This window comes from Mycteria americana, chromosome 2 (genome assembly GCF_035582795.1).
Source record: "Mycteria americana isolate JAX WOST 10 ecotype Jacksonville Zoo and Gardens chromosome 2, USCA_MyAme_1.0, whole genome shotgun sequence".
Classification (NCBI taxonomy): Eukaryota; Metazoa; Chordata; class Aves; order Ciconiiformes; family Ciconiidae; genus Mycteria; species Mycteria americana.
In genome coordinates, this window is record NC_134366.1 from 51,681,658 (window position 1) to 51,707,645 (window position 25,988).

At 41.8% G+C, this 25,988-nt stretch overlaps 1 protein-coding gene across 1 annotated transcript in view; it reads right to left on the bottom strand.

Moving 5' to 3' along the window:
• Positions 1 to 8,117: 8,117 nt before the first annotated feature.
• GLB1 (galactosidase beta 1) overlaps positions 8,118 to 25,988 on the bottom strand; it is a 52,351-nt gene continuing 34,480 nt past the window's right edge. Inside the window, exons 13-16 of the mRNA XM_075493389.1 lie at positions 19,180 to 19,293; positions 17,878 to 18,009; positions 13,699 to 13,938; positions 8,118 to 9,613 (exon numbers count right to left, since the gene is read on the bottom strand). Coding sequence (XP_075349504.1) covers positions 9,353 to 9,613; positions 13,699 to 13,938; positions 17,878 to 18,009; positions 19,180 to 19,293 — 747 coding nt within the window. The 3' untranslated portion in view covers positions 8,118 to 9,352. The remainder of the gene's footprint in view (positions 9,614 to 13,698; positions 13,939 to 17,877; positions 18,010 to 19,179; positions 19,294 to 25,988) is intronic.

Here is a 25,988-nt window from a genome sequence, read left to right on the forward strand (position 1 = left end):
TGTTTTAGCCTTGCCAGGGACATCAGTCAATTCAAGTCTTGCATCTGCTACATGGAAATCAAGACTCTGCCCTCCTTGTAAAACAAGGCATTTTGCAGATGAAAAGTACTACAAAGTACTTTACTAAAAAAAGTACTTTACTTTTTTTAGTACTACTACTTTTAGTACTTACTAAAAAAAGTAAATTAAAAAAAGTAAGTACTTACTAAAAAGTACTTACAAAAAAACCCCTAAGTATTTATTATTATAGAAACCAAAATCTGTGTATTCGTGGCTAGATTTCTTGCCTTGTCTCAAGACATCAAGAACCATGCATACTCTTTTACTCACAGCCCAAAAAGTTCACCTCCTTCCATAGAAGATGAAAACAACTTCATAATGCATTATTCTTAAAAAAGCCTTTGGTTTTGAGCAATTTCTTCCTAACATTTCTCAGTCAAGGGGTGATTGTTGTCCTGAATCATGAAGGTTTGCAGACAAAACCCCTACCCCTTTTAGACTTGCTTGCCTGATTTACTTCACATTTTGACATTTGTAATCAGCAGGGGGTTTCACCAATTTGCATGAACACGCTAAAACAGGTAGCAGGAAAAAACTAAGTACTTCATAAGAACAGGAACATTCTTTCCAAGTCAAACCAGCATCAACATTTTCGCATCAAGAGGCATACAGTCTGACAATAACTGAGTAAGCCCCAAAATCAAAATACACTGTGGACCACAGACCAAGGTTGTTAAGAGAGAGCTGATGCTTTTAAATAGTCTCAATTGCTGTACACCAGTTTGCATTGCAGAATGTGAGCTTTAGAGTTCAGGAGGGTTTTTTGCAAACTGGGTCATGGTGAGCGAGCAATTGAATCAGCAGTCAAAGCTGAGTCTCTTCTACTGAAAAGACTTCAAAAGCACTGAAATTCCAGCTCAACTTAGTAAGAAAAGAAGACTTCACCCTGAAAGTTTCAGGTGCTGAAACTCAGAAAGAGATGATCAGATATGCTCACCTTCGAAAGAGGATACAGGGCTAGACGGACCTTAGTCAAACTCAGTACCATTTTCTCATATGAAAAAATACACTTTTATTAAATGAGAAAAAGAAAACAAAGAGAACAAATAATACGAGCTGAGCTCCGTGTATTTTTGAAGCCCTCAGCCTCTGAGACAAAAGCATTCTCATGTTCTGTGCCAATAGGGCAGACCCTTGACAAACTCATTACACAGAGAGAGAAGAAATGGTGGGAATCCCTGAATGTTCTTTCACCCACCTTGCAAGACAAGTACAACAGCGTGATTGTATTTCTGAAGAAGGTACTTGCTCACCAGAAACCGTAGTGAAACCAAACCCGGCATCATCTAGCCTTATTATTTTGTGAACAACTGAAAATATGTGATGCATATCAAGGACTGTCAGAAAAAGCATGGTTTCTACCTTGAGTTACACGGATAAAGTGGAAGACAAGATGGTGATAAGCAGTTGGGGGGCAAGTACTAGCAGAGCTACGGGTATTCACAACCTTGCAGTTAGGTAGATTTTTGTTAGGATTTGGATATATTTTCCCCACCCTGCACATCCAGCCAGGGGAGCTAAATCTTCACCCCAGTTCACCTCCTTTCCTTCATGTAAAATTTTCTACTTGTAGCTATGAAAATCTGAAAACTACAGAGCTCAGCATCATTCACCTTTGACAGTTCAGTGAGATGCAAGGCCACAGCCTGTAGCTGGTTGGTGGTGGCTGGAGGTACCAACATGGATATGATTTTCTTTCCCCTCTCCGCTGCCAACCTGCTTGGGTTTGAAAAAAGAAAAAGAAAAAAATTAAAAAATTCAACAAACAACCCACTATTTACCTGACACATTATTATACTTTCCCCCCTGTCTTCACAAAGCTTCTCATCCAGATCACGTTTTGTAACACTGAATATTCTTGTTTGCTTGTATCTCCATAGTGCTTAAACATCCCCTGTTTCAGCACTGTTCCTGTCGGTACAGTACAGAGGAGAAACAAACTTCATCCAAGTCAAGTATGCTATTACTGTAATCTCATTTCAGTATCTTTGCACAGACTGCGTTTTTCAGAATTTAAAAAAAAAAAAAAAAAGCCTTTTGGGCCATTTCAGCACAACTAGCTTCTACTCTTGCATCTGAATTACTGGCACCTTCTGTCCAAGTTCTCTTTATTTCCTAGGATGGGTGATCAAGCTTAATTTTGGGGTGGTGGTGAGTTGTGTTTTGTCCCTTTTTTTCCCCAATAAAAGACATTAAGAGGACTCCAAAATTTGGCTAATACTAAAACACCAACTGTCTTGGCATCAGACAGTTAAAATTAGAAAGGATCTGTAGAAGCTCTAGGTTTCCAACACCTCTGAAGCCTTTGATTCAAAGCAAACAGACCTGAGAGGTTAGACTTAGAGCTGCTTCAGCAGATACCAACCAGCAGCAATTTTCTTCTATTTCGACATGAGCTAGGTGGACACAGTGCTTTAAGTAAAGTCACGTCCGCAGGTGTCTACATTTGGCTGTAATCAAAAGAGCCACATTGTTTAACTTCAGCTTTTGAAGTAGATACTGCTCTGGATCAAAGGACCAAAAGAGTGACATAGGAATGCACTGTAGCAGAAGTCACTGCTTCAACAAAATTTTGCAGGAAATCATGCTAACCCCTCACGAGTTCAGTACTAGGTTCTCAGGTTCTACAGCACACCGGATCTACCTATTCATGATTAGTACAAACCACATCCTAAAACGGTGGAAAAAAAAAAAAGTGAGAAAGCTTGAAAGGAGATAAGTAGAGTGTGTGCAGGATCCAGGCCCATATCTCAGAGCCTAAAGTCTTCTGGGAAGCCTTGCTGGTATAGCGGAGTATTTCAACATCCAGAAGTAAAACTTAACATGGAGGAGGCAAGAAAGGAGTGCAAATTTTCCTTCTGCGCAGCTTCTTTCTTATCCCATATGTGCCTGCTGTGAAAACAGCAACTAACATTTTCGGTAAACAGGAGAAAGGTTACAGTCCAAAGCTCAGCAACAGACGGGGCATAAGGAAGGTTAAGGGTAAGCTATCAGTTTCTTTTCCTCCTTCTCCTCAGCAATTCTACCTATGCTTCAGAAGGCCCCCCCTTCACCCATAGTGCAGGAACACATCCAGAACCTGCAGCCACCACACACAGCCATTCACCTCCTCCCAAGGCAAGTGATTTGGAGAGTGCTACTGCAGAAGTCCACAACCAGGGGAGACTTCTGGCTAAATTTAGACTAGAGATCCATAAAGAGAGTTCGTTCTGTGCACCTGACCAAGATTTGTGGGACTTGCGAAAAGGAACCTCTGAATGGGATTTGGAAGAAAGGAGAAAGGTATAAGCAAGCTGGAAGCAAAGGCATCTTCATCCAGCTTGCAAACTAGTGATGGATAGGTGGAAGGGGTGGAGATCAACTCCACTTCAGACAACCAAAGACACGTTGAAGGACATTTTTTTAGTTTCTCAACACATAAGACTTCCCTAGTACGAGAGGAAGAACCAGCAAGACTTCAGGAAGAATAAAGCAGGAAACAGAGAAGAATAACTTCTTAGCTATAGCATTAGAGGGATGACCCACAATTGCTAGGCATTTCCCCACATTGGGCTCAGATCTTGCTCTGGCCCACAACCACAGACAACACTGAAAATGCTCGGTTATTAGTACAGAAGCACCAAGTTTTAAAAAAAAAAATAGTGTATGCACTTACATGGACTAAAGAAACTTAACAGAAAAATCCTTTCAAACCAGAGTTACTGGTTGCATTTTCCTACTGGATTTGCACCAGTATTCAACAGATCACACTACTTAACAAAGGCCCTTTCTGTTGGAGTTTCAAACTCAATTCCCGGTTCCATTAGGGAGTCTTTTTTTCCCCCCTTGTCTACCAAAAAAAAAAAAAATTAAAAAGGCTAAATTACAGTCATGCAGCTGTAAGCATGTTACCAAAGTGCAAGACAGCGATCTTATCGCAATGCTTGCACAGTCTGCTACGAACGCATGCTGGGGAGTTTCATGAGCAAGACTGTGCTGCCCATTACAACACTACAGAGCTAAAAGTGGGACCTTCCCAAGACCCTGACTTTGAAGTCCTATCTGTACTTGGCTCCTGAGGGACAGGTCTATGTGCTAAAGTCCAAAACAGGAATTCTTAAATATGTTGCTGATTCCTTGGCCACAAAGACCATATACCCTACTGAAAGGGGATTGCATTACCAAGGGCCTGAAACTAGCACTAGTTCTGTGAAACCTCTTGTAGGTAACACACACCTTCAAGACTTCCCCCAAAGCTAGGAACTCTGGTTCACTACTCCCATCTTTGATAACATAACAAGCAACAGAAAAATACCTTCTGAAAAGGGATTTTTAAACATACATACTTTATTCAGCAAAAATATGACAAAGATCCCCGTGACATCTTTTCCAACATTTTTCCATTCAGCCCTTCACATCAAGTCTCAAGATCATCTCTTCCTGCCCAGTTTTGCCTTCTCCTTGGAGGAGACCATTAAAGCAGACCTCATTCTTCTGTAGCTTCCAGTTCCCTTTGTCACACGATCTCCAGCCAGGACCTCGAGGCTGGCTACCACGCTTTTAAGTCCTGGCCTGCCAGACAGCTTTCGTGCAACTCGTTTCTTTCAAAAAAAAGCTGCTGCAGCACCTGGACCTGGTCATTCAGGACCTCGTTACCCATTCACATCCTTGCTGAGTCTTCTCTATGTTGCTCTGCACCTCTTAAAATTTCTGTAAATCCAGTCCATCAGGCAGGTAAGAAGATAACAGGGCACAAAACAGTTTCAGAGCACAAAGACATACTTCATGTTGGCTGTGGACAGTGAAACTGATAACTGACTGACAGCAATGAATACTTCAGTTAGCTGTTGACAAGTTTCCTAACAGTAAACACTAGAATAGCTTGCCAAGGGAAGTCCATCACAGGAAACTTTGAAAAACAGGTTAAACAGATACACTGGGAATACTTTAGATACAGATGACATTGGCTTAGGGTAGAGAGCCATAGGGCTATATCATCTCTCACAAACCTTTCATCTTGTATCATCTTGTATTAAAATGGTGTTTGCAGTCTGGAAAAGATACATACAAGAAGAGATTAAAACAAAAACATGGGGACTGCACGCGAATCAGCAGTTCCTTCAGGAAGTTATGCTAGAGCATTTGCAAGCAAAAAAAAGACGACGAGTGATTGCAAAGCCATGTAACAGAAAAACATTCTCAAGTAGCTTTCTGCTGGTACAGAGACAACAATGCTCAGTTAATAACCAAGCTGCTGTCAGAGGCTCAGCTTAGGATCTGTCAGCACTGCAAGCTATTTGCTCAAACATGGATGGATTTCCAGGAAGAGCACCCTAGAAAAACTGTCAGAATATCCATTGTACACGTATGGAGATGCTGCTGTTCCCACTGTTTTCAGTATATCTGAAATGAGAATACAAGGGGACTGCAATAGTCTAGTCAGTCATCCAATTATATCGAAGTGACCAAATCCATCCAAAAAGAGTAGATTTCTTCCCTTTGCAGTCCAAACTTAGTGTTTTGTTAACAGGTCGCTTTCTCAGCCTGGATAATTCAGTATCACCTCCTTCAGAGCACACTGTTAAACACAGGATTCTTCTGTAATTGCCATTTCTGAACGCCTGACACATTTGTCAGGTGGATAGTGTTCGCTGTCCAGTCAGGTGGATTATTTCTAGAGTTAGACTCATGTAAACATTCAAGCTGTGCAAACAAATGAGTATTTCATCAGAAAACTGCAAAAGAAAACCACAGGCACTGTGGAGCCCCCAAAAAGATGGGAGAACAGGGAGACAGGGAGAGCTGCCTGCACAGGAGAATTACAAAGGGCACAGAGAGTCTAAAGGGGTATGGATAAGGTTAAGCCTCAAGTGATTCAGGGACAGTGAAATTTTGGTTAACACTTTGAAAGATAATTATATTATGAATATAAAGGAAAGAGTAGTCTTGTACATAGGTTAAGAAAGAATTCAACTATATACTGCACGCTATTCACCAGCTCACATTCACCTAGTTGCTCGTTCATCCAGGTGATCACATTTAAAAGGCTTTCATTCATGTGTAGGCAGGATTACAGTCTAAGCTTACAAACCCCACTCCAGGGCTGGAAAAAAATATCTGTGCTAAGCTGAGCCCCTACAGCTACGCTCTAGAGGCAGATTTCAAATGGCACTCCCCTACAGAATTGCAAAGATCACACCTACCTTCCAGATGGGACCAGTGTAAAATCTCCACTTCTCCTTACAGACTGATTCTGACTAAATACCAGGTTTGCACTGGTCTGCTGAAAGCAGAGAACACTGTGCCCATTATTCATCTGCTGTGCCAGCAAAGCACTTGCAAATTCCCGAGGACAGGCAGGAGGGAGAGTTTGAGGAGCCACAACTTCAGCATTAGGAACATTCCTTCTTGCCATGCCTTCAGGAGGCAGCTGGCTCCACCAGACAGACCATCCCACTGAGCTTCAGCATCTGGAACAGACCACACAGCTACATGACAGATACAAACCAAGGGTCCGACAATGTTTCCACATCATGCCCTTCAAAACCAAACCGAAACGTGGTCAAGGTGAGCCAGTCAGAGGTTTCATTCTGATTTCATTTCCACCCCTGGACATGGATGATAGAACCACATCTGAGGATAGGTCAAAATAACTGACCTGCTCGAGACTGCAAAGCAGCAAATGCCAAGCTGTCCCATTTTGTATCACATAGTCCCAGGAGGACTGCATGCCAAGGCCAGGAAACCTAGGATAAGCCCAGCCATGTAATAGCAGCAGTGGTGTGGGCACAGCGATCCAGTATGAGACGTGGGCAGGGCAGAACACCCTTCTGCAGCACCTACAGACACATCCTTGGGTAAAGCAGCAGCAAGTGGCAACAGGTTCTTCTTGGTAGTGCTGTACTCTGAAGGCCCCTTGTCACAGAGACCTCCCTTCTGCATGCTCAAATAAATACCGCACCGCTTGGCAACCTCTAGCGGTGTTTTCATGCAGGTAGACCAGGATTAGGAATCAGGGCCCCAGCTTTCAGTTCCTTTCTGTAGACAGGAGACCACTTCACTGAAAGCAGTAAATAGGCAGGTGTGTTAATGAAGCTCCCTAGAGAACTACTTGAAAAACTTTAAGCCTGTTTTTTCCATGTTGTTCTTGTTAGTCTTATATCTAACCAGATGCATGTTTGTAATCCTTGATGCAAAGCTTTTCTGCTTGTAATATTACAGAGAGTTACGGCAAAAAGTGAAGTCTCACGGATTACACTACATTTTCACAAGTACAATGTAAAACAAAATGAAGTTAGAATGAGAGCCAGGAGTTCCACTCCCCTCACAGCACTGACTGCCAGAAAAATAAAAATACTCCTGGCTGTTAAAGCACTGAACTGCTGTAGGAATAATACCTAAATAGTACTGTCATTCTGCACACTTCAAGCCACAAAACCCACAACCGGTACGAAACTAATTCTGTTCCATTCCTTACTTTCAAGGCCTGGCTCCAAGGTAATTAATACTTCATTATAAACTGCTTGCAGAGCATGTTCTGGGCTCTGCATAGGGATGTTGCCAAGAAAAAAACAAATCTGGGGTCAGGGCAGACCACTTTATTACAAGAATGAAGTGTGTCAGGTACTGAACACACAGCCCCCAGCCACTAGACTTTGCATTTGAGGTGAGAATTTAAGAGTAGAAGCTCTCTGGCTCAGGTGAACCGCATGTGTCTTGTTTGAAAGCCCATCAAACACATGACAAGCAGACAGCAGAGATGTAGATACTCAAGGGAGTGGTGCTCCCTTTCACTCTCTCCTCAGGTGACAGTAATAGTCCTCATCAGCTGAGAAGAAATAAGTTTTTGCATTGGTCATCTCAGAAAAGGGTGGCACCTCCAGGGTCCACACAGCCCATTACAACTACTTGGTTTCGCTTTACTTTGCACATATCTTCATAACACAGAAAACAAATGAGACATCAACAAGAACTCCTTGTCCATAGGGACTTCACACCCTCATTTCTCCCTTAATACTGTAACTGCTCATAACTCTTCCTCATCCCCTTTTTCCTTCCCAAACAAACACAGGAATGACTTCATCTTTAAAGAACCATTTTAATAACATCAGACAAAAATCAAAAGGAAGAAACCACAGATTATGAAAATACTTGATTCCATCATCTTCATCTTTTGTTGTTTAAATCTCAGCAAGGAGTTTGCACAATTGAGATCAAGCCCATAAGAATCAAAAAGAAGATTCAGTCTGTTGTAGAAAGTCAGCTTTACTGACAGAGATTGCGCATCTTTGCAAATATCAGGCACTTACAAAGATCATCAGTTTACTGGAACAAAATAGAAGACGTGAATTAATGACTAAAAAAAGAATTAAAATTAACTTAAAGCCTTCCACTTCCAAGGTGCTGGCCTATGAAAAACAGGTACTCCAGACCCATTAGAGGAAAAAAAAAGAAAAAAACCCAAGAAAAAAAAAGAAAAATGATCCATTAAAAGGAAAAATAGCTCATTTTAAGACTACATTCTGCAGGCAGGTTAATCAGAGGCTATGATCCAACCAAAACAGCCTAAATTTTACGTATATCCTTGTACTTATCTATTTACTTAAAGCCTTCAGAGATAGCAGAAGGGAAGCAGTAAATTGGCTTTCCAGGAGGGGACAGATGCAGACTATAAGGTCCCTCCACGTTACTACTGTTTGGACCAGCTTGCATTTGAATGCTCTCTTCCACAGTTCTTCTCACTGCTCCCGTGAGAAACCAACTGAAATTTTTCCAAGGTCACTTGCACAGAGGTGAAAAAAATGAGGTCTGCTCAACATTGGCAGTAAGCCCCTTCAGACTAGTGATACTAACCAGATGATAAAATCAGCTGAAAGTGTCGAGTCTATTGGCAGCTCTGACCTACCAGTCCACGTGAGTAAACAGCAAGCTAGCGGGACTGTGCACCTCTTTTGTAGGCTCCTCTCCAGTTGCAAAGCATGGTAAAAAAAGAAAAGCGTAAGAAGGTTCCTGTAATGTAAGCAGCCTACAAGGACTACATTTTTACTAGACGGATGCGAATGTTATCTGTTACCCGTGAAATGAGTTCAATTTCACACTCCAAGGCAAATTCTAAAGCTACAGCTTTTATTTTTTAAGAGAATTTCAGTATTTAACTGACAGATTTTTTTTTTTTAAAAAAAGGTCTTTGAAGAATTTAAAAAGTTGCCTCAGCTAAACAACTTACTGATTAACACTGAGTCTTTCAAAAAGGGAAGTATGGTTTGAGGGAAAGGGAAGCAAAGTAGGGGAAGATAAGGAAACACTCAAATTGTTATAGATGGTTCAGCTGTATGTCTCTAACAAAGAGTTGGGGGGCATCATTTTCATACTGTGCAGTTGCATTGATATTAGGTTTGTCTACGAATTCTATCTCGCATGCCTGGGTGCTGCAAGGAGAACGCTCCAGCTCCAACACTGTTATGTTGTTTGGCACCGATGAAACAAGTATATTCCTTGGAACAAAAAGGGTCAACTGAGGACCACGGGCTGGCCAGTAGCGACCAAGATTAAAGCCATTGATCCAAATTTGCCCCTGTTAGGAGAGAAAGAAAAAATAATGACATTTTAATAATTTGACAGAGATCAAATTACAAAATAGCTTTAAGCATAACACTCTTCACATAGTAATTGAATTTCCTCCATCCTTCAATGTGATAGAACACCAAGGATAGAAAATCTGTTCAAGAAAATGCTAATCACAATCAAAAGAATCTAAATTCCCTGATGAGTTAAAGCCATCATTAATATTTTAAAAGAAAGTGGTCAAATACTGCAGTAATTCCAAATACGACAATACTTAGGAAAACAGAATTGCAAGTTCCTGGCACTGAACCAAGTTTCAGACCAAAGAAAACCTGAAAACTGTATTTGCTTGAAGCTGATTGTTAAAAGGAGAAAGAATTCACAAAAGGAAAAAGCAGATCCTAATTCTGTTGTGGCTGTCCGTACAAGTGTAAGACTACATTATCTTGGTAGTCCCTTCCTGTTGCATGATTTCATGAAAAAAGATACAGCTTGTCTAGAGACATGAAATTCAGATGTCTATTGCACTTGTAATAGCTTAGTCAACAAAAGAACTTGTGAAATCACACTGCAAGAGAGTACTGTATTTTGTTGTAGTAACCTACAACCATTAAAATCTTTGGGCGTCTGCTAGCATTCATTTAAGTTCAATGAAATTCTGGTAAACTTGCCATACAAACTCTTTAAATTACTTTTAATAGTGGAGGTGGCCAGAACCACTAGTTCAAAATACTGTTCTAATATTATAAACACCTTAAGTTCAAAAGATAAAACAAAACTGGGCACGAGGAAAAAGAAAAAAGTCAAAACAGTCATGTATACACCACAAAACAGACACACTGAAATAGCATAAGTGCAGATTTTTCCAAAAGTCTATTAATCGGTGAGTTGCAGAATGTTCAGTAAAACTGTAAATGGACTCCTACCGAGTTGAGCTGAATCTTGTTCATTAAACAAGACATAAGGAGGGATATACAGCTGATTTGGAAAAATAATTTGCCTTTACTCCTCTTAAGTGTCTCTTTAGCATATGTCAGACAAGAGTTCAGTGGACAAGAAAAGGGATGGGAACAGATAACTGCATCTGTGTTTTGCCCCCTTGCTTTGGCCTTTGTTTTTCCTCTATATTCTGATTACCAAACTAACTCATGGCGTTGATGTACACTGATAAAAATAATAAAATAGTCTGAATCAGTGGAAAGTAAGGACTTTTACTGCACTCTTGGCAATTTCTAAAATTGTCTGGGGTAGCTGAAGTCAGAATAATATTTTTAAAGGATTTACAGAAGCACAATTGTATTACAGCGAGTAATTCTGTTCAAGTTTTGGAGGTATTTTTCCTGTGTTTTCATTTTTCAAGCATTTATGAAAACAAATTTTATGAAACTCGCAAAAGAAATTTTATAAGGAGTTGGTATATTTGCAAATGCAGGTGAGTTATTTCAGCTCTGTATCCACTTCCGTGGTATAAGATCCTATCTTGCACAGTTCTGCCAAAGTGTTAATAAACTTTGACCTCAAACATTTTTTTTTTTTTTAGTTTTTTTTTTAAATCAAGTTTATCTTGCTTTGTGGCTTGTTTTTGCTGTATTAAAAGGCAAGAGAAGAGCTATTTATTCAAGCTCACTACTCTGGTTCTTAGTAGTTAGAAGAAAGCATGGCATTAATGCAACCTCCACACATACAAGATGAATTAGTGAGTGTACCCACCAGACAGTAGCCTGCTTACTACAGAGTGACTGTAACCCTGGGGGAAGTAGGAGTTTACTGTAGAACTCTAATGCAGTTGATTCCTAACCAGGAGGTATGATCAGGCAGGTCTCTGTTTCTGATCTTAATCAGTCACTCATTGTAACTCATTTTTCCAGTAAAGCTATTAACTTAATTTCTCAGTTCCAAACTGTACTTACTAACACTGCAGTTTCTAAAGACTGCACACTCAGGAATTTGTATGCCCTAAACCAGCAAATCATGACACTATACACACTACCAATAAATATGCCCTAGAAAAAATAAAAGAGGTGGGATCTCTATCTTCTGTAAAAAGTTTTCCTTTAGTAGGGTCAGCAACTACAACCCATGAATCTGCAGAAATCAAGAACAGTCCTGACTCCAAGTTCTCTTTTCTGTTGAAGAAAAAAAGAGGTCCTATAAATCTAACCATACATTCAGGGGCATGTACGCTTAAGAGCATTGTGCTTCCTCAGGCGAGGGTGGAGGAAGTTTTATTAAGTGAAGGGTTTAAAAAACACTGAAGGCAAGCAACCTACAATACAGTTCATGACTGTGAATGCTGCACCCTTCTTCCAGACTGTCCAGCATGCAATATTCCTTGTCTTAATACGTAAAGGCAGGATCATCATCAGAACTATATGTTTTCTTGGTAAGTGTTGTTTCCATGGTTTTCCAACTACTCAAACAGGTGGGTTTTAACACCTATTAGAAGTCCCTCTCCACACCTTGGCATCAGCAATTTATACAGAGCCACTCAAGGAATTAAGGCCCAGATCCAGTGGAACCTGAGTGGAATTTAAACCCTTATAGCCCTCTGCCTAAAAGGCATTTGCTCATCGGTAAAGTTATCTGGAAGTCTCAGTTTCCACACCCAGTATCACCTCAATCTTATTACTCCTAGGTATTTTATTTAAAACTCTGGTCCAATCCATATAAAGCTTGAAGGATCAATTCAATAGCCCTACTTAGTTTGTCTGGGATCTCTTCACCTTGACTGCTTTAGAGGGTATACAAACTATGTAAAACAGAGGTTTCTATGTCCAATAGGTCAGAGGAAAAGATTCCCACCAATACATGAGAATTCTTGGACTCATTTGCCATTTGAAAGATGAGTTTGCCAACAGGCAGGTATGGTCATCTTGCTTCCTGAAGATGATTTACGATTCATGGGGTCACAGAATTTACAGCAAAAGTCTCAGATTCCAGTTCCTGTGCAAAGAGCTATTTTTAGATTTTATTCAGTGATTGTGTAAGATAGTCCCTGTTCCTATATATCTGCATAAGTCGTACTTCCTCATCCAAGCTCAGTGCCAGCAACACTAAGTGCCTGCAATGAATCACAGCCTTCTGCATATTGGGAAGTGCTTTAACCACTACAATACTGTAGATAGATCACCAGCAACTCCTTCTCCTACTCTATTTTAATAGCAGTAAATTAATTGTTTCAGAAAGGAATAATTTTGCTACTTAACACTATCACAGGCACTTCCCTGCAGCTTGGACTTAAATGCTTAGGCCTCCAAGAGGAGCGGCACTCCAGTGCACTCATTCTGCTCTCTGTGCCTCCCACCAGCTAGTTGAGCTGGTCCTTACCCATCCTGCGTACTGGCTGTTTCAAACATGGCACTGTGCAAACACACTCTTTGCTGCTTTAGCTATGCTCCAGCCCTATGAGAAGTTCCCATTAACAGAGATCTGCCCACAAGCTTCTCATGGCAGTGCTCTCTGATCCGTTCAGCCCAGTTACAGGTAACCTCCAGAAGACAAGCAGTAACATCTTCCATACATTGGATCCATATCTATAGGCACAACACCAGCAGTTGTGTCCAACACTCTCTATGCTTTGTATCCATAGCTCCTTACACAACACCACAAATACGTTCTTAATTACTGAGTCAATCAATATAACCAGGAAAATGCCTTGTAGCATCTTACTTCCTCCAGAATAAAAAATTGTTTTATCTCAAGGCATGTATTCACTCCATCCCTCCAAAAAGCTGTTTCTGCTCCATATCAAGACAAAAAAAACCCCAACACAACTAAATGCCACATTTCTAAATAGCCTGACAGCTCATCTTTCATCCTGTTGAAAAACTAGGGTTGTTTTTTCTTCGTGATGCTCCACTTTCTAGACCAATACCATGTATCTTTTGAATAGGTTTCCCTTCTCTTAATGGTTTATCTCCAGATTTACTTAAAGCAAGGAATCCATTTCCTAGCTTTTAAATATATGAGACACCTCACCACTACAACCAACTTCTACCCATCTTGGATGGTAGAAGAGAGGTGGACCTTGATTGTCCATAGAAGTTTCAGTAGCTTTCTGAGCGGGCTTCAAGTTTTTACAGCAAAAAGTTGTACCTTTGTCCAGCCAGGAAACTTGACGTAGGTGTCTTGAGGCAAGTCTGGAATCCCTCCAGGAACTGAAAGTCTACCAGTGTAAAAAGTAGGTGCTTCGTAACTCAGTAGATCGCCAACAGATCTCTTTGGTTGGTCAAGGTGGCCATTAATGTCATGGTTCACTGCTCCATCTATGTCTAGAGGATAGATTTCCCAATCAACAAGTATATCTTGATCAAGAGTTAAATTTGAAACTAGACCCTAGGAAAAAAAAAAAAACACCAACCAAAAAATAACATAATTAGCTTCATGTTACTGAAGTTATTTGGCTGCAACTATAAATCAGTTAGGAATAAAAACCTGAATCAAAGTATTTGCAACAGCTGCCAATCTGTGTATGAAAAAAACAAGCATCTGGTCTTCACCAAGTTATAAGCTTTGCTTAAGAATAAACGGTTTCATTTACTCTCTGTGAAGATCTGTTCCTCTTCAAAGTTTTGAGCTTTCACTGATGCCCAAGTTCTTTTTCAAACTTTTTTCCTGTAACTGAAAATTTCTGTTTTGCTTTAACATGAACACGATTCCAAAACCTGGGGCTTAATAAAAAGTGGAAAAAGCATTAAATAGCGTAAGTTTGAGATATCATCAAGAGATTTGGTAACACTGAGTCACTAACCCAAGACGTTAACCTGCACAATAGCAGAGAAAGCAGTATTTACTTCCTACATATCTTCTACAGCTAACATACAGTATCACAAAAATCAAGCCACAAGCTTTGTGACCCTGATTCAGTGAAATACTTGAAGCTTACAGTCAGCTTCAAGCCCACAGAGTCCTGTTTCATTTCTATGGAACCATGTGTGCAGCACACCAGGGTACTCACACAATGAATGCAAAAGCAAGGTAAGGTCATGATTTAAGAAGAGTGACAGGACATCAAGTTACCCCTGCACATGTCCTAATTGTGTTATAATAATAATTTCTAAAATTGTGTTTCAGTGCAATGCAGGGGGTTGATTTTAAACCAGTGCTGCTACATCCATATAATCGCTTGAATAGACCCTGCATAGAAGCTGTTTTTCAGTGCAACTTAAGTTCTGTTGCAAACACCACATGGCGAACAGGAACAAGCAAACCCACGTTTTCTATGGCCTTGGAGGGCTGATACTATGTTGTGTGTCTGTTCTGATGTCTAATAAGCATTGCACTGACTCCGCAAGCCTCATCATCAGTACAAGACTAATTGGTTTTCTCTTCCTTTACCTAGATGCCCACTTTAAAGAACAGGAACTTATTTTCTTATATCAAAATAAAATATCTGCAGAGTTAAGTGGCAAAACTTTTCTACACAACCTAGACTTTACTCTGTCTAGCAGTCAACTGAAGTAATGCAACATAACTTTAGCCCAAACTTTCTAACCTGCCTCCCCAAGCTCATCATCTTGAGGCGCTACAAACAGTGTGATTTTTCAAATGAGATGAAGTGCCTACTAAGCATTCTTACTTTGGACTGCATAAGAATACATATACAACAGTCCAGATATGGATATAAATTTTCCAAGTAAAACAAAGATATAGGTAGCAGTGAGCATGTAAAAAAAAGTAGAAAAAACAGAAACCACACTCTTCCTTCCTTTGTGTCCTTCAACAACAAGACTTAGATCAGCAGGATGTTTTAAAACCAAAACCCTTTTAAGATTCCTTCCCAAAAGCTAGATGCCTAGTTTCATTTCAAGCTCAAAAAAAAAGTGATAAAAAACCAGCCAAACAAAACCCAGAAAAACCTACCTTATTTGCTTAAAAATGCGAGGGTTCACAAGGTAGGAACCTCTTCCCCTGAAGTTATTTTTGAAAGCATAAAATATCTAAAACCCAAGGTATAATTATTCCCAGTTTTCAAAATCAACACAAAGAACAGCGTGAGGGAGGGATTCTATGGGAAGAAGCTATGGGAAGAAGCAATGCAGATTTTCCAAAGCTACTCGAGAAAGGCTGCCTCTTCTACACAGAAGCATCCTTCTTTTACAGGATTATTCTCACAATGCACATGTCTACTAAACTTGCTTCACCCTTAAATCTTCAAAAGGTTGAAACCCTGGTATAAGTGTAAATTTCAGCTCACCCAGCAGCAACACTGAGCACCTCCCTAATCCAACCTCTAACCTTCTATTCTGTTACCTTAATTTAACATTAAGCACATAGGTGCCTTATCATGTGGCTTGTTATTAAATCAATGCAACATTTCTGCTGCCTCTACGTGAAGGCAAACATTGGGGAACTAGCTGCCCTCTCTTGGCACTCAGATAAAAGCAAGGTACTTTGAAAAGACAGTATAAACAGAGTTGGCACTCCTGCTGCCCACTGAATTTATGCCATAAGCACAGAAAACCCTCAGTCGCTGATACTTTTAATTCAGAGGCTTTCATACATTCTAAAAGTTCCCACATACATTTAGTTTTGCTCTGATTAGGATTTAAATAACTGAATGCCTTCCAAAGCGTAAAAGGGGTGAAACTGCTTTTTGATATGGTGAAAGCCTGTAAGCTACCAGCTTTGCAATGCTGAGTTATATTGCTTTGCCTTGACTAGAGCCTTAGCATAATTGGAAATACACCTAAAAATCCTGATCACAACACACTTAAGAATAAGATAACTGGTCAATTAGCCTCCTTTAAACCAAGCCTCAGCTTCAATTCTTCCATGCTGCTTAATCATAATCAATATATCCTTCTTTAACAATGCAAAGAGGCCCATCCTACTCATGGCAACACAACACAAGCGTGAGAAGGTTGTCCCCCTGCAGCCCATGGAGGTCCACGGTGGAGCAGATATGCACCCTGCAGCTTGTGGAGGACCCCACGCTGGAGCAGGTGGATGTGCCCTGAATGAAGCTGCAGCCTGTGGCGAGCCCATGCTGGAGCAGGCTCCTGGCAGGAGCTGCAACCAGTGGAGAGGAGCCCACGCAGGACCAGGTTTTCTGGCAGGAGCTGTGACCTTTTGGGGGACCCATGCTGGAGCAGTCTGTTCCTGAAGGACTGCACCCCGGGGAAAGGACCCATGCTGGAGCAGTTCTTAAAGAACTGCAGCCCATGGGAAGGACCCATATTGGACAAGTTCATGAAGGACTGTATCATGAAGGACTGGGTGGGATGCCATGCTGGAGCAGGGAAGAGTGTGAGGAGGAAGCGGCTGAGACGAAGTGTTATTAACCGACCACATCGTCCATTCCCCATCCCCCTGCACCTCTCAGGGGAAGAAGGCAGAAGAGTCAGGAGTGAAGTTGAGCCTGGGAAGAAGGGAGGGGTGGGGGGAAGGTGTTTTTAAGATTTGTTCTTATTTCTCATTATCCTACTCTGTTTAACTGGCAATAAATTAAATTAATTTTCCCAAGTCGAGTCTGTTTTGCCCATGACGGTAATTGCTGAGTGATCTCCCTGTCCTTATCTCAACCCACGAGGTTTTTGTCATATTTTCTCCCCATCCAGTTAATGGAGGAGGAGTGATAGAGTGGCTTGGTGAGCACCTGGTAGCCAGCCAAGGTCAACCCACCACAGCCACTCATGTGGGGAGGTCCCAAAGTGTAGCATGGACCCAGAAGCATTCAGAAGCTTTCCGATAATTATCTCTAACACCTGATCAGTCCAAATCTGAACTGGCAATTTTGCATGGTAAAGCGCTCATGAGACAGCCTTTCCTAGTCACACTGAAAATATTGCAAGGGTACGCTGCTGACAAATAAAATGAGACATGGAAAAAGATATAAAAGCATATACATATACACACACATACATACACACACACACAAATAGAACCCCAGGATTCACAAGCCTCGAAGTACGACCAAGATCTAGACCGATTTCCAACCCATTTTTGTAGTTTATCCAAACAGCTTTGCACATTTCAAAATGTTAGCTACAGACTCGACTCAACTCAACCTGAAAGTCTTGTGGGTGACACTTTGGCTGACAATATAAGTGAACCAACCAAAAAAATTTAAGAGATGTCTATCAGTTTTTTAATTCCACTTTGATTTCAGTGACTAGAAAAAACTCAAATGAAAACTTGTGAGTAGTTGCATTTTGAGGTAAAGTTACAGCTGTGTAATCCTGATCCTTTTGCTCTAACCCACTACTTTCTTTTTAACCTGTGGAAAAGAGGAAAAGCCACCACAATCCAGTAACTCAATTGATTTTTACTTACCTTAAAGTCATTATTGTATCTACCAAAGTTGACTCGGCCCATATTCTCTACCAAGATGTCCAGATTTTCTCCAGCCTTCCCAGTGATATTTATCGTCAGTGATTTGTCCCTTTCAAGGACACCTTGAGGAACCTATACGAATTACACCAACAGGAAGAAAACAGTAACCATTGAAAACCAACAAAACCCTGTTATTTGTCTCTTCGACTTGCATGAAGAAAAGAAAGGGGAAAAAGAAAACAAAAAGTAAAAAAAAAATTTTCCATTCCTCCCCTTGCATGCAAGCACACACACACACAAAGCTGCTATGTCAATATTTACATTTCAGTACATCAACTGGACATGCTACTAGGCAGCATTTGTCTAACTGACATCATCTCTTTCCTTAGCTGAATTCAACTAACTCAATCAACTGTTAGAACCCTTGTGTTTTTGATGCACCCGATTCACAAAAAGTGAGTTCTCAAATTTAGTCTAGTGACTGAAAAGATTTTGGCAGTATCAGTGATTAAAAGGGGCTTCATCTTCCAATTAAGCTTGCATCAATATTTAGCTTTATTTATTCCCATTCCCACAACATAAGGAAAGAAGAGCTTGACCTGGACACAAAGGTGATGAGTCAGCATAGGTCAAAGAATAATTAAAAAATAGGCTATCAAAGTCCGTGAATTAATACGAATTCTCATTAAGCAGGATCAAAACCCTGCTTAAGGGAAGAAAGGTAATGTTCACATTCTGTACAATAAAACTACTACTTTTTTTTTTTTTTTTAACTTGTGGTCAGAAGCCAGTTTCATAAAGTAAGACATGGGCTCAGGCTTCTACTTCCCCCCACCCGCAAAGGGGAAAAAAAAAAAAAAAGAGAAGAATAAAAAAAGAATTAAAAAAAAAAATCTATGGAAACACTGTAGAAAGCCACCAAGCATATATATATATATATATATATATATATATATACACACACACCATCAAGATATTTCATGAACCTGCAAGTAAACCCTTCTTCTAGGTTTTTTTTTTTCACTGAAGTCATGAATCTGTGTCAACACTGAAATATCTCAAAAATGGAAACAATTACATTTTCCTTAGAAATTATAGTCATATTTTCTGAAATATGAATATGAACATTTAGTATGAATAAAGTGTATACTTCCTTACTTCCTTCATTTGATTAAATAAGATTATCTAATAAAGTTGTTTTGGTAAGCTGGATAAAGGAGGAAAAAAAAAAAAGGTAGACTTATCTATGACTTTTGTGAAGGCCATTCATAGCAGAAATGAATACCAGCAAACAATGTTTACCCCATTGACAGAGACATAGGCACGATCATGGACTCCGTTTAAAGGTGAAGAGAGTTGTGTTGGCTCCGTACAGTTTTTTGGAAGCGTAGTTCTGTACAGTACAAACCCAAAATACTAAGAAAAGAAAAGACAAGAAAGGAAAAAAAACCCAAACAGATTAATGAACCAAGTCATTCCGTAGCTTCAGTTCAGGTAATGAATTAGAAATATCCCACATTCCTGCCTACATGCTTGGATTGAAACATTAACTTTCATTCACTTCAGACAGCATCTATCACAGATACCAGCTTCAGATTAGAGTTCACTTTGACCTTTAAGTAATGGGTGTAAATTCCACAGAGTTTCCATTTTTAAATGTTTCATCAGAACACTGATGTAACTTTAAAAGATAAGGGTCTTAGCTACGAAGGTATTTCCTCAATAAAAACAAAGCAGTTAATGACCGACGGTATTATTTCTTCATTAAAGTCAATGAAAAGATAGCTGGAAAATCCCTTCCTAACTGAGTTTATGTAACAAACTTGAAAGTGCACTTGTCACCCAGTGCCCATAAATTGACATATTCATCAAGTCAATATTATCTATTTTAAAAACTACCTGATTTACATCAGGAGCATTTTGGAATATTTTTCACTAAGTTCCCCATCAGGGAAGACAAAAAAAAAAGTCACAGTCATTGGATTTGTTCTCATCACAAAGTGAAACACAAATTAAAAACAAGTCAAAAAAAATGCATCGCCTCTTTCACTCAGTAGCCACAAAACCATTTATCTTCAAGACTTGGATTAGAATATAACCCTGGCAGGAAGAAGTGAGAGTAAACCATTTCCATTCTGCTATAATTATTATATTTGTGTTGCATTTGCAACAAGGTGCCCAGAAAAGAGGGAGGGGGGAGGGAGGGAAAGAAAAAAAAAATTAAAATATGCTAGGAAGCTCTGCTGGCTGCCCTCTTCTCTCAGGAGTTTTCCTAAGCAGAGTACTAAGGGTGGGAAGGCCAGAAGACGAGAGAGAAAAGCCCCCTAGAAATTACATCCAGCCACAACGTACTACCTGCAGCTTCTCTCACACCTCTGCATTAGTGGCCTGGAAAGGAGAAATCTGCGCTTTGAATTCCTACTTGACTAATGCCATATCCCAGGCATCTGCTGAATTGCTCCCCTCTCTTTCCCTCCCCCAGCTACTACCACCATCACATTCTCTCCAAGTAGTTTATTTTAGCTGCAGGCAATTAGCATCCATGCTCCAGTTTCTGCGAAATTCGGCACAGAAGCGATCAAGGAGCCATGTAGCCTTAATGGAAAGACAGAGTCCCTCAGCAGCAAGGGAAAGATCTTTGACTGTGAGGGAAGATATGGAAAGTCACCAAAATTGACAGGGAAACTGATGCAGAGACTGACAGAGAGGGAACACAGGGGAGAGTGGGAGTCAGCAGAAGCCCCAGGAAAATGCAGAGAAAGGTATTTTTCCTGTCTCAACCATTGGGGTGAATGACCTCAACAGTGGGTTGCAACAACTCCAAAAGGTTGCTCCCAAAGGTTTCTCTCACTGCATTCTCTTGCCTCACCATACATGTAGTAAAAGAAAATTACTACAAATAAGTAGGAGGCCCATAGAAGTGTCAAATGGATTGCATTCCCCAATCTCCAGGTACCCTGACTTGTATGAGAAAGCAGTGTCTCAGCCACTGTGCTCACTCTGATAGCAGGTGGGAAGAGGCAAAGAAAAAAATAGGATAAGGAAAATTATTAGTGAAGAAAAAGATGGCTTAAAAAAAAAGTCTTTTAAGAACCTGAAAATCAGTACTTCAGAGAGGAGAGAGGTAAAAGGTGAAAGCCTGGACAGCATATATACCTACATTCATGGAAAGAGGAAAACCTCACGTGCAAAACAGGAGCACTGTAGAATATGGAAAGGTCTCCAATGCAAAAATCCTGGACATCTGTCGTGGTTTAGCCCCAGCCGGCAGCTAAGCACCACGCAGCCGCTCGCTCACTTCCCCCCCCGGTGGGATGGGGGAGAGAATTGGAAGAGCAAAAGTAAGAAAACTCGTGGGTTGAGATAAGAACAGTTTAATAATTGGAACAAAATAATAGTAATAATAATAATGAATTATAATGAGAAGGAAAAAAACAACAAGAGAGAGAGAGAGAGAGAGAGAGGAACAAAACCCAAGGGAGAGGAAAAAAAGGGAAAAAAATATATTAAAAAAATGATACAACCGCTCACCACCCACTGACCGACGCCCAGCCAGTGCCCGAGCAGTGATTGCTACCCCCCGGCCAACTCCCCCCAGTTTATATACTGGGCATGACATCATATGGTATGGAATAGCCCTTTGGTCAGTTTGGATCAACTATCCTGGCTGTGCCCCCTCCCATTTCTTGGGCACCTGGCAGAGCATGGGGAGCTGAAGGGGGGGGAAAGTCCTTGACCAATCTAAACACCGCTTAGCGACAGCCAAAACATCAGCATGTTATCAATATTATTCTTATACTAAAATCCAAAGCACAGCACTATACCAGCCACTAGGAAAAAAATTAACTCTATCCCAGCCGAAACCAGGACAGTATCCACCCCTTATTCTATACCATTTATGTCACACCCAGGTTCTACCTTTTCTAATACAATTAATCACCACCACTTTTCCTGTCTCTTGATATGTGTATCTATATATGTACACACAGTTATCATTCCCTTGGTCTATGGGCCATCCTTCTAAAATGTTTATTAAGTTCATTTAGTCCATGACTTTGGGCTCCATCTGTCATAATAGTCCTTCATGGCAGAAAAGATGGTGTGTGGTGTTGGATTGTTGCATGCTGAAGCCAGTTCTGGTTCCATCACCACTGCACTTTGCTTGTTTTCATCGAAATTCATTCTTCACTAATCTGGGTGATCCTTATTGAAATACCATGGATATGGTGTATAGTAATCATACAAGTGATGGCACACAGTATTATATAGCAGTTAACATCATACCATTTAGTTCATTGGCTATTCTCACCCAAAATCAAATCCCCTTGAGGTACACATCTGACTTCCCCATCCTTTCGCATTACCCACCAAGTGCACCCGGGTCCTTGAGCAAAAGCAATCCCACGAATGGGCTTGCCTTTGCCCGAGGCAGGAGTAACCCAGACTGTCTTCCCCAGCATGTTTTTTGTGCGCACTACAGGGACCTTATCCCCTTCTACAGTGCGTAAAAGTTTTGATTGGGCAGGGCCAGCTCGATTGGCAGATCCTCTAGTGTTAACTAACCAGGTGGCCTTCGCCAAATGTGTATCCCAATGTTTGAACGTCCCACCACCCATTGCTCTCAGTGTAGGCTTTAACAGTCCATTGTATCGTTCAATTTTCCCAGAGGCTGGTGCATGATAGGGGATGTGATATACCCACTCAATGCCATGCTCTTTGGCCCAGGTGTCTATGAGGTTGTTTCAGAAATGAGTCCCGTTGTCTGACTCAATTCTCTCTGGGGTGCCGTGTCACCATAAGACTTGTTTTTCAAGGCCCAAGATAGTGTTCCGAGCAGTGGCATGGGGCACAGGATACATTTCCAGCCATCCAGTGGTTGCTTCCACCATGGTGAGCACATAGCGCTTGCCTTGGCGGGTTTGTGGGAGTGTGATATATTCGATCTGCCAGGCCTCCCCATATTTATATTTCAGCCATCACCCTCCATACCAGAGAGGCTTTAACCGCTTGGATTGTTTAATTGCAGCGCATGTTTCACATTCATGGATAACCTGTGCAATAGTGTCCATGGTTAAGTCCACCCCTCGATCACGAGCCCATCTATATGTTGCATCTCTTCCTTGATGGCCTGAGGTGTCATGGGCCCACCGAGCTATAAATAATTCACCCTTATGTTGCCAGTCCAGATCCACCTGAGCCACTTCAATCTCAGCAGCCTGATCCACCTGCTGGTTGTTTTGATGTTCCTCAGTGGCCCAACTCTTGGGTACGTGAGCATCTACGTGACGTACTTTTACAACCAGGTTCTCTACCTGGGCAGCAATATCTTGCCACAGAGCTGCAGCCCAGATGGGTTTACCTCTGCGCTGCCAATTGTTCTGCTTCCATTGCTGTAACCACCCCCACAGGGCATTTGCCACCATCCATGAGTCAGTATAGAGATAGAGCACTGGCCACTTCTCTCGTTCAGCAATGTCTAAAGCCAGCTGAATGGCTTTAACTTCTGCAAATTGGCTTGATTCACCATCTCCTTCAGCAGTTTCTACAACTTGTCGTATAGGACTCCATACTGCAGCCTTCCACCTCCGATGCTTTCCTACAATACGACAGGACCCATCAGTGAACAGGGCATATTGCTTCTCATTTTCTGGTAGTTTATTATACAGTGGGGCCTCCTCAGCACGCGTCACCTCCTCCTCTGGCGATATTCCGAAATCTTTGCCTTCTGGCCAGTCCATAATTACTTCAAGATTCCTGGGCGATTGGGGTTTCCTATCCGAGCCCGTTGTGTGATCAGTGCAACCCACTTACTCCACGTAGCATCAGTTGCATGATGTGTAGAGGGGACCCTCCCTTTGAACATCCAACCCAGCACCCGCAGTCGAGGTGCCAAGAGGAGTTGCGCTTCCATACCAACCACTTCTGAAGCAGCTTGAACCCCTTCATATGCTGCCAATATCTCTTTTTCAGTTGGAGTATAATGGGCCTCGGATCCTCTGTATCCCCGACTCCAAAACCCTAAGGGTCGACCTCGAGTCTCCCCGGGTGCTTTCTGCCAGAGGCTCCAGGTAGGGCCGTTCTCCCCGGCTGCGGTGTAGAGCACATTTTTTACGTCTTGCCCTGCCCAGACTGGCCCAAGGGCTACTGCATGAACTATCTCCCGTTTAATTTGTTCAAAGGCTTGTCGTTGCTCAGGGCCCCATTTGAAATCGTTCTTCTTCCGGGTCACTTGGTAGAGAGGGCTTACGATCAGACTGTAATTTGGAATATGCATTCTCCAAAAACCCACAACGCCTAAGAAAGCTTGTGTTTCCTTTTTGCTAGTTGGTGGAGACATGGCTGTTATTTTGTTAATCACATCCATTGGGATCTGACAACATCCATCTTGCCATTTTATTCCTAAAAACTGGATTTCCTGTGCAGGTCCCTTGACCTTACTTTGTTTTATGGCAAAACCGGCTTTCAGGAGGATCTGGACTATTTTCTTTCCTTTCTCAAAAACTTTCTCTGCTGTATTGCCCCACACGATAACGTCATCAATATATTGCAGATGTTCTGGAGCTTCGCCCTGTTCCAGTGCGGTCTGAATCAGTCCATGGCAAATGGTAGGGCAAATGTGTTTCCACCCCTGGGGTAGTCGATTCCAGGTGTACTGAACGCCCCTCCAAGTGAAAGCAAACTGCGGCCTGCACCCTGCTGCCAAAGGGATTGAGAAAAACGCATTAGCAATATCAATTGTAGCATACCATTTGGCTGCTTTTGACTCCAGTTCATATTGCAGTTCCAGCATGTCCGGCACGGCAGCACTCAGGGGCGGCGTGACTTCATTCAGGCCACGATAGTCTACTGTTAGTCTCCACTCTGCGTTAGACTTTCTCACTGGCCATATGGGACTGTTAAAAGGTGAGCGAGTCTTACTGATCACTCCTTGGCTCTCCAGCCAACGAATCAGCTCATGGATGGGAACCAGGGAGTCTCGGTTGGTGCGATATTGCCTCCGGTGCACCGTCGTGGTAGCGATTGGCACCTGTTGTTCTTCAACCCTCAGCAACCCCACAACAGAAGGGTCCTCTGAAAGACCGGGCAAGGTGGACAGCTGTTTAATTTCCTCCGTCTCCAAGGCAGCTATTCCAAAAGCCCACCGGTACCCTGTTGGGTCCTTGAAATACCCTCTCCTTGAGGTAGTCTATGCCAAGGATGCACGGAGCCTCTGGGCCAGTCACAATGGGGTGCTTTTGCCACTCATTCCCAGTTAGGCTCACTTCGGCCTCCAATACAGTCAGTTGTTGGGATCCCCCTGTCACTCCAGACATACAGATGGGTTCTGCCCCTATATAGCTTGATGGCATCAGGGTACACTGTGCACCGGTATCTACTAGAGCCTTATACTCCTGTGGGTCTGATGTGCCAGGCCATCGAATCCACACAGTCCAGTAAACCCGGTTGTCCCTTTCCTCCACCTGGCTGGAGGCAGGGCCGCCCTAATCCTGGTCATAATATTCATTACCCATTTCTTGTGTATATGAGTCAGGAATTTCTTCATTAAAATCAGGAGTAAAATCAGCCCTCTTACTCTGTCTGGGGAACTGTCCACTGGAAACCGGAGCAGCAATTTTCCTGGAAGAACTCCCTTTGGTGATTGTTTTTCCTTGCAACTCATGTACCCGTGCCTCTAGGGTTGAGGTAGGTTTTCCATCCCACTTCCTCACGTCCTCTCCATGGTCACGCAAGTAAAACCATAGGGTGCCCCGTGGTGTGTACCCTCTATATCCTCTCTCTTGAGCAGAAGAACGCTGACTCCTAATAGCTGAGACACTGGTCCGTATAGGTAAGGAGTAGGACAAATCCTCTTTGAACCATTGGAACTCCTGGGACAGTTCCTGCACAGCTGAGACAAAGGAGGAAGAGATACTTTCTTCGTATTCTCGGAGGTTACTAGCAGCTTCATTCACTGTTGGACCGTCTCGATCTTTCCAGGTCAGTATTGCCAGTGAGTTGGCACAGGATGGTGGTGCGTTTCGTACCAACTTCCGCCACATGGGTCTTGTGCACTGGACCTCGTCTGGATCTATGGGTGACCGCACGTCGTTCAGGTCACCATAAATCACTTC